At 36.6% G+C, this 14,738-nt stretch overlaps 1 protein-coding gene across 1 annotated transcript in view; it reads right to left on the reverse strand.

Annotated features, from left to right (window-relative positions):
* Window positions 1-14,738, reverse strand: part of ADCY2 (adenylate cyclase 2) — a 197,480-nt gene that overhangs the window by 21,036 nt on the left and 161,706 nt on the right. The window contains exons 16-18 of the mRNA XM_079301150.1: window positions 13,121-13,258; window positions 4,986-5,105; window positions 1,103-1,287 (exon numbers count right to left, since the gene is read on the reverse strand). Of these exons, the coding sequence (XP_079157276.1) occupies window positions 1,103-1,287; window positions 4,986-5,105; window positions 13,121-13,258 (443 nt within the window). The remainder of the gene's footprint in view (window positions 1-1,102; window positions 1,288-4,985; window positions 5,106-13,120; window positions 13,259-14,738) is intronic.

The following is a 14,738-nucleotide window of genomic DNA, read 5'->3' on the forward strand; positions in this document are numbered from 1 at the left end:
AGAAACTAAAGCACCTAACTCCCAAGATACCTTTTCACCTGAGGAAGCACAACTAGATCTTGTATAGAGTTTATTAAAAACCCTGCTTTGGCAAAAGTCACTAAAGGTAATGGGAAACAGTTCACACCAGAAGTCTCCTACTCATACCACTGAAATGAGAAACTTGGTGAGAGAATTAGGAAGGAATACACCAACAGACACAGAGCTTGGCTGACAAAATCAAAGCTGCCAGAAGCACAAGCTCAGTCTACTGTCCCCTGATTCTCCATAGCATCCCACACATATTCTTTCTACTAATAAAATGGAAACAAAATTTGGGTTTGTTAATTTAATCTTTAGATTTAAGTGCAAAGAAAACCTACTTTTTTTTCTTCCTCAATTTTTCATCTGAGATCCTTTTCTATGATTGTTACAGCACAGGAATAATTATATCGGAACTACACTCTGAATATCCAAATTTCCTGGCATGGCATATGCCCTATACTTGACCTACACAGAAGAGAATCACCTCCTTGTTTTGAAAATGAGGTAGAAATTACATCTCTTCAAAAATTATTTTACACAGCAATAATAGGAACTGGATTCATAATTTTGGTCTTATATATTATCACCAGCAGTCTCACTAAAAACGTAAGGTACAAATACACAAGCACAGCAACATAAAATGAAAAATATCCAAACTGTTGGTCTACTAATTTTTTCAATCATTAAGACTTCTTTGTAAACATTTCAGACTATGTACTAGTTCTGGGGAAGCTGATTTCCTTCAGCTTGTAGCAAATATGCCCTAAAAGCCTCAGTGATGTGCAGCCTGAGGCCTTAACAAACTTGATGATGACTTCTTTGTAACGTCCTTTATGCCAAAAATGCTAATTAAACCATACACTATTTCCCATAGTATGTGATTTAAATGCTTTGTCAAGACTTATTTTATTCTAAAATAAATAAATGCTCTGAGGTGTGATTAAATCAAATATTAACTACAGCATGATAGTGATTTTACATTGTGACTCAGATTACACAGCCAAGCATGTATGTTCCATGATGTAAGAACCACCATGGATAGTATTTAACTTCAGAAAGACTGGAGTTAGCCACCTACCTTCTAAGAGGTGCCATTGCATACATAAATTTGCTGTAGTCATCCAGCATGGGCCCATGAGTGTGCAGAAGGATAACATTGTAGCCCACCAATGCAATCAACATTATTACCATTTTCAACTCATAATTTATCCTCAGGAAAACAGAACAGGAAATGAGCCCTAATATGCAGCTGTATATAAAATACTGGCAAAGAGAAATCAAATGGAAAATATTTAGAATCTGGCTCGTGAGTAGGAAATCATGCATAATAAAATGCTCAGGCTACTTTAAAAAACAAATTATTGACTGACCACTGAAGTGTGCAATCTACCACAGTCTGGGACACTATGGTTTATAGACAGTCAATAAAAAAAAAATTATGCTCCCTAATTTTTACCCTTTGACACTTTTGATTTATTAATTTACATTTGTGGGATACCACTGCTGGTGTTAAAATCTATTGTAGGAGTCTGCTGCCAGCAGACTGACATAAGATTTACTCCTGTTCCACTGTAAAATTTTAATTCATGATTGAGTCCCAGGATTACCCTCTATGTCTTGCTAGCATTTGGGTCAAGGTAAAATGTCTAAGGGCCTGAAAACAATAATTTCATTGTCTATATTTGCAGCTAAAAACTGATGCAGTACACAATTATGAATCTCATAGATACGCAGTTTTATAAATTCTAGAAATACAGCTAGGATAGGCAAAATACAAAATATTAGCAGGGCCTATGTATAATATAAATATAAAAATCCTTTTCTCAAATTCTGTGGAGTAATAACCATGTAAGAATACATTCAATTGCTAAAAAAAAAAGCCTTTTATTTCCTATGTCATATATATCAACAAAAATAAGTGTAGTTGAAGTTAAATTTCTGGAAAAATGTTTTTTCCTGATACTTTCTGTAAATTGATTACAACATCAAAATTAATGCTAAAACAGGAATCGTCCCTAGAATCATTATCTTAGTCTTCAGTATGCAAGCCTCTTGCCAAAAATGCTTCCTGAAAATTACAGTCCTGCACCTTGCAAGGAAGTTTCTTTTCTGAAACTACAAAGCATTCTATTTCTAGTCATGCTATTTTCAGACTACTGTTGACTTGTTGATGGCAGCACTTTTGACAGAACCTGAATCACTGTATACTAATTTTGGAGGATCAGTAAGAAGGATAATTTTCACAGCACCCATCAGACAGAATTTCTCTGCCATCTCAATCTTTGCTGCTACTGTAATTTACTCAAAGATCTGGTTGAAATAAAAAACTAGATAGAACTATTGTTCAGAATCACCAAAAAATAAAACCTCTCTGATAGCTGCATTTCAGAGGAGGTCACACTCCAAATTCAGTGTTACATGAAAATAGCAGCATCTTTTTTTGAGTCAGTAAGGCATTCTACTGTTGAAATCAATTTTCCAAAAAGAAACAAGCAGAGACAGTCTTGAATCCCCAATTGGACACTGTTTGACAAAGACCCAGAAATTTTCAAGTGGAGCAGTCTCTGACAGTGTTCCATAGGAATACATAGAATAGATTGAAAATTTCAGACAAATGTGGAGAAGAGTGGCACAGCCACACATTTAAGAATGCTGACCTAGCATTGCAGTGCAGTGTTTTAGTAAGCAACAAGCAAAGACCTGGACAGTCTGGTGACCCAGGGGGCAGTGCAGTTGAGCAGGTGCACTCCCCTGGGCTGTTTAGAGCATCCCCTGGCCAGGATAACCTCAGCCAGCTCAGCCAGCTCCATCAACCCAGGAGCCTGCAGGCAGCTCCCACTTGGTACCAGTGTGAAGCCACCTCTGCAGCCTTGGCTTTATCCACCGGTGCAACAGTGAGTTCTCATGGATGTCCCTTTTGCTGACAGCTGAAGCAGTGAACAACAATGTTTCCTCTTAAGAAAATCCTCTAACAGCTCAAAAAAAGGAAAATGCTGGGCAACCTCTCCACAGACAGAATCTGCACCTCATGCTGTATGAATCAAGATTCTCAGCATCTGGAGGGGTGTAACTCCATCTGTTCTTTTTCTTTCTTGTGCTAGCTAATAAAGGTATTTTAACCAATACCTTACAGAGTCTGGGTGTCTTTCTTATTGGGATAATAGGTATGATGTCTTGCACCAGGGTAGTACACACTTAGCATCCAGCCCAGTGCATTTGATCTCTTCTCTTAAAATTTAAGACCTACAGTTCTGTGGCTATAAAGATCTTTACTGAAGAAGGAATTCTACTCCCATATGTCTATAGAGAAAAACTTGAGGACAAAGTAAATTTGTAAAAAAAATTCCTAGTCAAATAAAATACATTCCAAAACCACATCTTTTAGATGTCAGTATTATAACTTTTATTTATTTAACATGTGGAGGTGGCAACAATGACACCAGATTGTATTTTTTCCCAGGAGCAAATCATCAACTTCTATTACATGGAAACTACAGAAGCATCATAGCAAAACAAAACTAAACTAAACACAAAAATGTCACTATAATTCACTGAGGAATCTTTGCTAAGTCTTTTTTAAAAGTAAGCTATACTAATCAAAAAAGTTATTTTGAGGGATTGAGAAGAAGGCAAATCAATTGCTTTGCTTCTAAATGAACTTAATTCAATTGGGGCTAAAGTAATTCTCGAAGCTCTTAGGTACTCTTTATAGATGACATAGTCAATAGATGTCAGGTTTACTATCATAAATCACATAAAGTTTGTTGGCATGAATAAAGCTTAAAACTAACACACAGATTCAAAATAACAATTTTTTAATTAAGGAAACAAACATTTTTCAGTCTAAATATTCAATATCTTATAGACTGAAGACAGAAATTTTAATCCTAGATTAAAGAAAAAAACAATAAAAGTGGTAACTCAAAAGGAATTTATAGCTTTTTGAACCTTTTTTTTTTTTTTCAGTATTTGGGGATGAAAACCATGCATATTTGAGAGAGGTTTTAAAGTTTTAAAAATCTTTAGCTAACTTTTTCATTTATTAATGTCAGAAGTGAAATTTTAACACAATTTTTTATGCCTATCTATCAAATACAAAATTTTGTAGATAAAAGAATTTGTTTTAATACTTTAAAAGCTATAAATCCTGAAATCAGGACACACCATTTTGGTAATGGTCTCATTATTTCATCATAGAGATGAAATAACTCCCTTCTCCTCTTACTGCCACCAGCTTATTCATCCAGACCCAAACTGACCTATTTTGACACAATATATGGCTTGTTATTTTCAACTGCAGGTTTTTTGTAATCCTTTTTAAGGATCATTGCTCTCCAGGACACAGTTCCCACTTTTTTGCAGCATTGTCCTTCCCACTCCTCCTGCATGTGCCATTGTGCTTTTGTTCACATTATGACATCTTCTTCAGATCAGTTCAGATCTCTTAAGCAGTTTATTTAGTGCTACATGAGAGTTCTATTTCCACCCCCCTCACACCACCTCTTACCAAACATACAATGACAGAAGTGTGATGATTTCACACTTGATGAAAATGGTGAATATTTTCAGGCCAGTCACTTGAAAATATTCTCACCATGGGACACCTGCCTTCAGACTAAGCTGGCTTCCACTGCCCAGTCTGCTTTGCAGATGCTGTGTGTTATCTTGATATCTTGTAATGTGTCAGCAAGGCTGAGTTAAGCTTCCTTGTTATTATGCTGTTTCCTGTTTTTTTAATCTGACATTCATTAAAACCTCTATTTTCAGAAGTACTAATCTCATTTAACTTCCCAGTTACTTCAAATGCAGTTGCAGTTGACAAAAAAAAACAAAACAAAACAAAACAACAAGCTTTTACTGTAGTCTCAAAAATAGGTGGGTGTTTAACTTCAAGCAGATTTGATAACAGTCAATTCAGTGTAATTGTTGTAAACAAACAAAGAAATGTGAAATGAACTTACCGGTAGGAAAAAGCAGTTATTTTGTATACACCACCGTGTCTGATTACTTGAATTAGGAAAACTTGCATTTGATGAATTAATAACTGAGGGAAAAGCTATCACAGCATTATCCAGGAAAAACTAGAAAAAAAAAATCAACATATAATCCATTACCATGACAGCTGTTTAAGGTCAAAATAGAGAATAGAAGTGGAGAAGCAGGGAAAGCCTTGCATATAACCATTTAACTTTGGTATTCCACTATTTTTTGTATTTAATTTGAAATAGGAAGATGACATACCATGATTACTTGTTCCTGCATTATAAAACAAAAATAACTTTGCTAGCCTTCATCAGACACTTTGAATAAAAGACAAAAGACTCTTTGTTATATTACTTTTGTATATCAGAAGTTCACACATCCAAGAGACAATGAAGAAATAAACTCATTATGAATAATTCCTGGATTTACCACAAGTGAATGTCCTATTTAAACACAGGAAGAATTAAAGAAAGAATAAGAAGTCTTTACTGAACTTGGTTTACACAGATGCAATAACATAATAATGCTAACATTAATACTGGGACTAATGTAATTGAAACTGAAAAATGGATCCAGTTATCTCTTGGGTCATCAAACTCAGCCAGTAATCACACAGGAAACCATCATCATACAGACCCTCTGATGCAGTGATCCAGTGCTTTCTTAACAAATTAGATTTTGGTGACTACATTTATTCCAGTAGTTTGAATCTCAACATTTAAGCTGTTTCTACATTTAACCACTATTCATGGCCAGCTCTCTTGTTTTCCTTCTTGTCATAATCTTGTCCTTTAGCTTTCACTTAGCTTCTTCCTCTCCCTAGTATTTAAAGTCCTAATATTTAGTGTCATCTCAGGCTTCATTGTGCTCATCCATCTATGTTTTTTCTTGTTCCTTCCCTGAAAACAAGCTCTTCATTCCCCTAATTAGTCTAGTAGTCATCCTCTGTACATATTTCTTTCAATTCAACCTTCTGGGTGACCAAAACTGCCAACACACTTCCCAGATTTTATCAGTGAGTCATGCAATAGCACTAGTACTAATTCTGCAGAAAACATCCTAGAATCACAGAATTTTTAGGGTTGGAAGGGCCCTCTTGAGACCATCCAGTCCAACCCACCTGCAATGACACAATCACCTACACCAGGTTACACAGGAACGTGTCCAGGTGGGTTTTGAATGGCTCTAGACAGGAAGTGATCACAACCTCCCTGGGAAGCCTTTTCTACCCTCAGTGTAAAGAAGGTTCTTCCTCATGTTGAGGTAGAACTTGTGTTTTAGTTTATGGCCATTGCTCCTCATCCTGTTGCTGGACACCACTGAAAAGAGCCTGGCACCATCCTCTTGATACCTGCCTTTGAGGTATTTATATATATATTGAATAAGTTGAATATAAAAAATGAATTTTTATATCTAGAATGATGCTCCTTTGCTCACAGCTACAAAACCTTAATAGCTCACTGTACCTCATGTCTGAACTGGGGTTCAGAGAGATCTTGATGTTACAGGAGCTTAACACATTCTGCACATGGACATCACCATGGACAGCTATTAACATGCTCAGCAAATGTGAGGTAGCTTTCCTTCATTGGGACTCACCTAGGTAAATGCATTTTATACTTACTATGAGTTAAAAGCAGTCACATGCATAGTTATTGTGATTCAGCTGAGTTGACATTAAACCCACATAATTATTTAAAATCCTGAACTCATTGCCTATCCATCTGATGAGATTCCAACATGTATCAGAATTTCTTGTCACTGATCTGTCAGACCAACTACAACCTTGAGCTTTTTACTGCTAAATTTCATCCTAGTTCTTTTACTCCACATCTGACTTCTTCCTTTCTAAAATCCCAAGCCGGTGAGGTAACTCACAGACACTGTCACCTTAATTTATTAAGGAATTTGACAGCCCCTTTTATACATTGAATATGAAAATCCACTGTAGTTGACCAGAATAGAGCTCCACAGATCACCTCCCTCTCACACACTGTTCTCTGCAGGTAGTCACTGGGTAATCCAGCCCTAAATTCTTTCTCCATTTCTGTCTTTAACTACTGTTACAGAAAAAACCTGAACTGCTTCACTTAGAGCAACTAAATTATTGATTTATAGATCTGGTCAGTCATAGTTCTGCACAGTCAGCTCTTGGAAACTTGGACAGACAGCCCTGTGAGTTGTGTGCAGGGGTCCCTGCTTGTCCCAGCCCTGCTGTTCCCTGCCTATTCCCAGCTCTCAGCATCCAGGCAGGCTGCTCTTGCTGGCTAAGGCAGAGGTGTGATTCCAGAGAGGTGACTTATGACAGTGTCAAAATAGTGTTTTGACAGTCATCTCTTTCCACTTGTAGCTCTCTGTCTCCTGTTACAGGTTTCCACATGGCCCAGGGAGTCTCCCTCACTGGAGATGTTCAAGAACCATCTGGACACAATCCTGTGCCATGTGCTCTAGGATGGCCCTGCTTGAGCAGGGAGGCTGGACCAGATGACCACTGTGGTCCCTTCCAATCTGACCCATTCTGTGATTCTGTTTCTTTTATACTTCCTTTCACACTATTTCCTTCTTTACTTAAGGATTTTCTGAAGTCACTTGGTTACTTTTTAAGACAGCTGATGCTCACCTGCCTCTTTTAACAATTTTGGGCAAAAGCCCTTCTGACAGTTTTGAGGACTTACTCCCCCTCCCTGCCTCCAGTTATTTAGTAGCTTTTGTTAACAAGAGCATTTGCTAAGGGAACCCACATCCCACTAACAATGCATATACTTTTTCTGCAAACATGAAATATTTAGTTTCAGAATCCCACTTTATGCATGTCCCCAGAGCAAAGATTATATAACATGAAGAACTCAAACACAATTATATTATAGAAACACATATGGCATGCATATTTATATATGTTAATTTCTGTTAAAGCATTTTAATTTGGGTTTTGAACTTTGCACAAAGCATTTCTGACCTATCAATGTTACCTATATACACAGAACATTATGAAATATGGCATATCTATGCATATATTAATACATTAGAAAAGTGGAAAAAAGGATATGGAAGTGTTGTCACCTGCCATGAGCCAAACAACACTTATTTCTGAATGATGTGTTTGCACTTGTCTTTCTTGTCTTTCATCAGTTATCTACATCTGCTATCATGCTTTGAAGATACATATTGTTCTTCAACATAGTATTTTTTGTAACAGTAAGTTCAGTCCTACTAAGCAGTCACACCTACTCAAATGACTCAAATGAAAGCAGTATTTTTATGAATACCAATGTTTGCCAGGGAACGTCTGAGCATGCTACCATTACATTCTTATTTTAACTTGATATATTCTAACACTTTTTTCTTTTCTTGTGTTCACATGATCTGCAATCCTCACTTGTGAGTTTTCTGCCTCACATAATGAAAATACCTGCTTTCTGTGGGAGCCAGGTGGTGACAGACCCTCCCCCCAAAACTTGTGATAGGTAAATTGGTGCATCTCTTTTGTTATCTGAAAACAACAACATAACACACTAGTTTAGATCTCATTAAAAAAGAAGCCATCTTTCTCACTCAGGTATGGAAGAACTTGGATGCACATCACAGCTTCCTTTGAAAAATGGCAGTTGGTCTGGCAGTTGAGTCAGGACTTTCATTCCCAGATCCTCACAAGAATGCCCCAAGAATAGTGTGAAGAATCACAAATTCCAGCATCATTCCCTCTCTTCCCAAGCTCCAAAGGAGAGGTTTAAGAACAGCCTGGAATGCTGAGTTCATATGAAGACTATTTTGCATTTTTTATCAAATAAAGATGATGCTGAGATATTGGTAAATTGTAAAAAGATAATAAAAATCCAGAGAGTACTGAAGTGCATTTAGCAGAAATTTTAGAGCATTTTGCCTCGGGGTTTGTACAAGGCTTCTTAACATCACAGTGCTCATGCATCTGTGTTATTTGGCACATCTCTTGTTAATGGTCAAATGGACCAATTTAAAGTTGCTCAGTAATTTCTTTTTTTATGAAAGTTTATATTCCAAGTGAAAATGCATAACTATATTTGTGCCACCATGTATTCAATTCCCAGCCCCCTGCAGAGGGAATATGTAGTGGCAAGTCACTGCCTTGTTCAAAGCTCTCACCAACAGGAAAGATGAGGAGCCTGCTGGCCTTTTACAGACTCAGACAGCATGATTTTTGTATTTGACAGACATGGAGAGATGCTCACTTATAAAGGCAGTGACAGCAGGACTCTCTCTCTTCCCACACCCTTGAAAGAAACCAGAACTGCTGTAAACATGATTTCAGAGCAGTGTCTCACCTGCTGGTGCATCTCTGCTAATCTAACCTAGATTGATACTCATTTTTTAAAGTTCCTTAAATCCTGGAATAGGTTTGTGACTGGGCCCTGCAAGCACCACTTAAATGACATTACTTCAGCTGTGCTTTCTCCTTCCAACCCCCTGGGCAGGTCAACCTCCAGAAAGTGTCTGTTACTCTTCTTGAAAGACATGCACCCTCCAAAACAGGGTCTTTGATGTGCACTGTGGGGTGTGTAATTAGAGTGCATCTGCCAAACAGCTTGACAATTAAAAAAACAAGTTTTGTCTTCAGCACCAGAGTCAGCTACACTGAAAGGAAGGTATATTAAAGCAAGCAACTTTCCACTATGAGAATGAAAATGTGTTTGATTAATTATTTGACATTATTTGAACACAGGATGTAATTCCTGACTTAGAGGGTGCCAATACTTGCATCATTTAAGGCACTTGGACTCACAGACATACATTACCCAATGGAGAAAAAATACTCAAACCTCTCTCAGCCTTCTACTTCCTAAACATGTGTTCTTTAAGAGTCCAGTTGCTAAAAATCACTGGATGAAAAGGCAAGTAATATCTAGAGAAGGGCCACAAAGATTATCAGAGGGCAGGAGCACCTTTCCTATGAAGATAGGCTGGGAGAGTTGGGGCTCTTCAGCCTGGAGAAGTCTCCAGGGAGCTTAGAGCACCTTCCAGTACCTGAAGGGCCAAAGAAAGACTGGGAGAAACTTTTAACAGGATCTGTTGTGATAGGACAAGGGGTATTGGCTTTAAATTAAAACAGGGTAGATTCAGACTAGATACAAAGAAACATATGATGAAGGTGGTAAGGTACTAGAACAGGTTTTCCAGGGAAGTGGGGGATGTCCTGTTCCTGGAGACACTCAAAGTCAGGTTAGACAGCGCTCTGAGCAATCTGATTCAGCTGAAGATGTCCCTGCCTGTGGCAAGTGGAGTGGGGAGTGTGACACTGACTACTACATGACTTTTTGAAGTTCTTTTCAACCTAAACTATTCTATGATTCTATGATCTGGAATCTTAAAGCTGGCAGAGTAATTAAGAGTTAGTGGGACAATACAACCCTGAGATCTTGTTGCTTGTGCCAAGAACCACTCATGCATTTGAAGCAGAAGTCACTGAAACCAAGAGCTGTTTCAGGACTCTTTTATCATGCCCTGTTCCTTGAGATCAAATTAATCCCAGAGGATGGTGAAGCACAGTCATTTGATGTACTGCATGCAGTCATTAATTCAGTTTTCAAGTGTTAACTATTCACAATCATGCAGTCCTACTGTCTCTCTGGGCTGCCTGGAATGCTCCATGCAGGATACTTTCTCCTGATCAGTTTAAAGCCGGTCATTTTGACAAAAACAGCTCAGCCACTGATAGATGTCCTGCTGTCTATATAGCACCAGATCTAATGTTTACCTTCTCCCTTCAGCTCAGAACTATTTGTTACTTATGTGACATTAGCTGATTTTTAACCTCCTTTTGCTGATCTGGACTACATATGTCTCAAACCTGAACAAGAGATTTAGATGTCTGCTGAAACAGCTAATTTCAAATAAAATTGCTCCCCCACTCTTCTCCAGTCTCCCTTGACTGAGTTTTATTTCACATCTTGGTCTTAATGATGATTTACTGGTGTGGCATGGTTAGACACTTTTTATCTCTGTTAAATCTTACTGGCTACATTTTGCCTTTTCTACTGAAATGTCTCATGGAAGTAAATGCAGTTAACGGACTCTGCTATTAAGTACATGTTGCTTGGAGATATAATAATGAGACTTCAGAGTCTCTCCCATTTGTTAATGCAAATTTCATAATCACATTTAAAGTAATTTTTGCTAGTCAAACTATTAAGGTTTAGTTTCAAGGTGGGAATTGTACTTACAATTATCATCTCATGAATATCATAGAACATGATTATTTGCAACATTGCTGATAAGACACTAAGACTTTAAAATACAGGCTATTGGGTTTTACTATAACATTCAGTCCACATAAAGTTGGACAGGAGCCAATAAAATTAAAACCTTTTTCAAAAAATTATGCGCTGAACAACTCCTTTTATTTACTAGAATGTCTTTCACTACTTGAGGGCCACATTTGAATTGGGTGTACACACAGTTGCTGACCATATCTCCCCTTACATTTTTAAACTTAATAAATAACCATATTAATGAAGTCTTAGTCAAATTATACTTTCAACCTAAGTAGGTTCTTTTCTTCTGATATATTTACAGAGCTGTAAATAGAGAAAATCTAGCCTGATCTTCATATTGCAAGTTACTAAATCTCTGAGCTTTATGCTGCTGTATAACTTTTGCATGGCTAAAGGTTATAATTCAAAAGGCGTAAAGTCTTCAGCTAATGGAGAATCAACATCTTTTCAGAATAAATGTTTCCATTGCTAACTGCTTTCACTGATGAAAAGTCAGTTTATATTCTCATTTTCAGCCACTGCTTCTTTGGGTTTCTCCTCTCCCAGCCTTACACACTAAATTCACTTAGGTGAATTTTAGATTTTGGAAATGGAATTGGTTTTGTGTTTCTCTCCTCTCCTTCAAAACAATCAGGAAAAAGAAAGAACAAAAAACCAACATTAATAAGACTAGGAAAATTTAACACTAAAAATGGAGAGAACACTCTACCAGAAATTTTAAATTTAAAAGCCCACATTACATCATTTGGACAAGTTTAATACTTAGTGTAACAAATGATTGACTAAGAGTCCCCTGAAATGTGGGAAAGCAAAATAGAACAGTGTAGGTATTATCCATCTCTAAGTCCTTTATGAATCTTAAATAACAGCAATCAGCAGCTCAAGGAAGCATTGGAGTTGCAATTTCAAAAGCACTGAAATGTGAATCTCACTCACTTGAAGCATGAATAATATCTGTGCATTGATGTCGTGATGAAAGCATTGCCTAAATAAATGTTAAAGCTCCCACTATTCAGATACAGAACTGAACTGGAACACTTTCACAGGTTTACAAAAATCCACCTTAGCCAACAGGACAAAACTAAGGAAGACTTTTGATCCCACATACTGCTTATCCCATTAGACAACAGACCCTTCAATCTAAGTGATACATTAAAATTCATGCTTTAGCCAAACTAATGATAGATTTACTCTGTAATTACTGTAGTTGCAAAAGAATAATAAAATTACATAGATTTTGCCTGTAAGAAGAGAAAATCCAGGGTTGGAATCACTTAAGTAGACATAAGCCCTTGTGAATATGTGGGTCAGTACTTTTGAAGTTTTGACATAACTTTGAATTGTTTTCTTATTTAAAAACGACAAGCATGTGAAATCAATAATATATACATTATGATCATATTGGACTCAGCAGAGCAGCGTCACAAAAATGAATAAAGCTTAGATTGTTTCCCACAAAGTCTTCCACAAATCCCATGAGGAGATACTTCACTCTTTCAGCAATGCTGTTTTTCTAAGCAATGCATAGATGACTAAGGGACTTGTGTAATTCAAACCTGGGGTTTAATTGTTTGCTGTTAATTATAAATAATACTTTTCTTTAAAAATTTAGCCAGGGTCTGAGCTCTTGTTGAGCATCCTGTTTGCAGAGGTCTTGATTACACAGCATGTTTTCTTTCATTCTGCATTACATTTCTGTCTCTGGCAAATATTATCACATATGTTCCTGGCACAGCCACAGGCCATAAATTTACATCTAAACAAATCCTGAATAACAACAATAACAAATCTTAAGTGGCCAAAAAAAAAAAAAAAAAAAAAAAAAAAAAAACAAAACCACCAGGAAAAATTATCCCTTTTTCCCTTACCATGTTGAATACAGCCATGGTTAATATTATAGCAGTGGTTGTCAATGTAAGAGTGATCCTTGGCCATGGACGGTTTGCAATTATTCCAGATGATTTCAGGATCCACAACAACGAAGCTGATGCTTTCTTGCTACATTGCTAAGTGCAAGCAGTTTGGAAAAGAGGAAAAAAAAAAGATCTTTAGTATATTAATTAGAATTAAGATATCTAAAGACTGAGAGCAGCATTAATCTTACAACATTGTACAGAACTATTTAGCTATTATAGTCTCATGAGAATTAAAGATAATGATTAAACACGAAAATAAAGAAAAATTTATTTAAAATATCTGCCATAATAACACTTCCATTAAATAATTATAATTTGCAAGTACCTTGCTAAACATTTAATACATATTACTAATAATAGCAAAATACAGAGTTGACAGCAGTGTCATTACCTTTAACATCAGGAAAACCCTTGGAAATTATCTGACCTGCCTTGACTGAATTGAATGGGTCATGCTTAGTAGCCTCTGGAAACTTCAAAATGTAAATAATGACTCTGCAAAGTCTTTGACATAGAATAAAGGCTAGATGTATCTCTGGCAGCCCACAAAAGAGGAGAGTTTCCAGGCTTTTCTTTCATTTTTTGGAGTCTTGTTTGATAATTAATTTTAAATGGAAAATAACTCAACAAAGCAAATCAACCTTCCCTAAAACTTTCTAGAAGGCAAATAAGCATTTCATAGAAAACTGGACATAAAATTTGACAGAAAAAGTATTAAGTGAATAGAAAAATTTTCTACTATTGTAGCAAAAGTTAACAATAAAAAACTCTGACTCATTTAATCTGCTTCTAAGAAGACACTACAAAGTCTCCATTCATACATGCATAGTGCCTCGGGGCACAAGAGGCTCACAGAGAATAAACAAAGATTTGTGACACATCCAATAAACATTAATTTTCCCAAAACTTTAGCAATGAGAAGATAAGGTTGCCTAGAAGCATTTTGTGCCCTTTCTAAATGTCAAATTCAGTTTTATGAAATCCCTGTAAAAAAGGCAAAGAAAATTTAAGGAACATGACAATCCCACAAAAAATAATTGATTTTTTTCAACATGTTTTCTCTATTTACTTAATATTATCTGAGATGGCTTTGCATATTGTTTACACCCCTGCCCCAGCCATCAGCTGAGATACAAGCTCAGAAAGTCTCAAAAATGAGAACTCAAGCATGAAAAACTACCAAACATAGGACTTAATTTACAGCACTGATGTATTTCTTCAAGTTCAATAGCTATGGCACATCATGCTAAATTACACCACTACCCTACACATGGGATGCATTTTGCATGAAGGTCTTTATCATACTGCACTTAAGTATTTTGCTCCTAATTAGACATTATTTGGACAAATCCACTGTGTATGCAGAGCTTTTTTTACATATTGTTTCCTTTTATGACAGGGAGTTTTGCATACTGAATTGGACAGACTCTGAATTCAATTCCAGAAAGGTCAGAAAAATCACTGGAATCTTACGGACAGACCAAGAAAAGGAAAGAAACAGACAGCTTTTATATACACATTTTACTCCTCTCCCTTATTAAAAATCCACCCAAAAACATAAACTCAAAGG

The sequence above is a fragment of the Erithacus rubecula genome (genome assembly GCF_903797595.1).
Source record: "Erithacus rubecula genome assembly, chromosome: 3".
NCBI lineage: Eukaryota > Metazoa > Chordata > Aves > Passeriformes > Muscicapidae > Erithacus > Erithacus rubecula.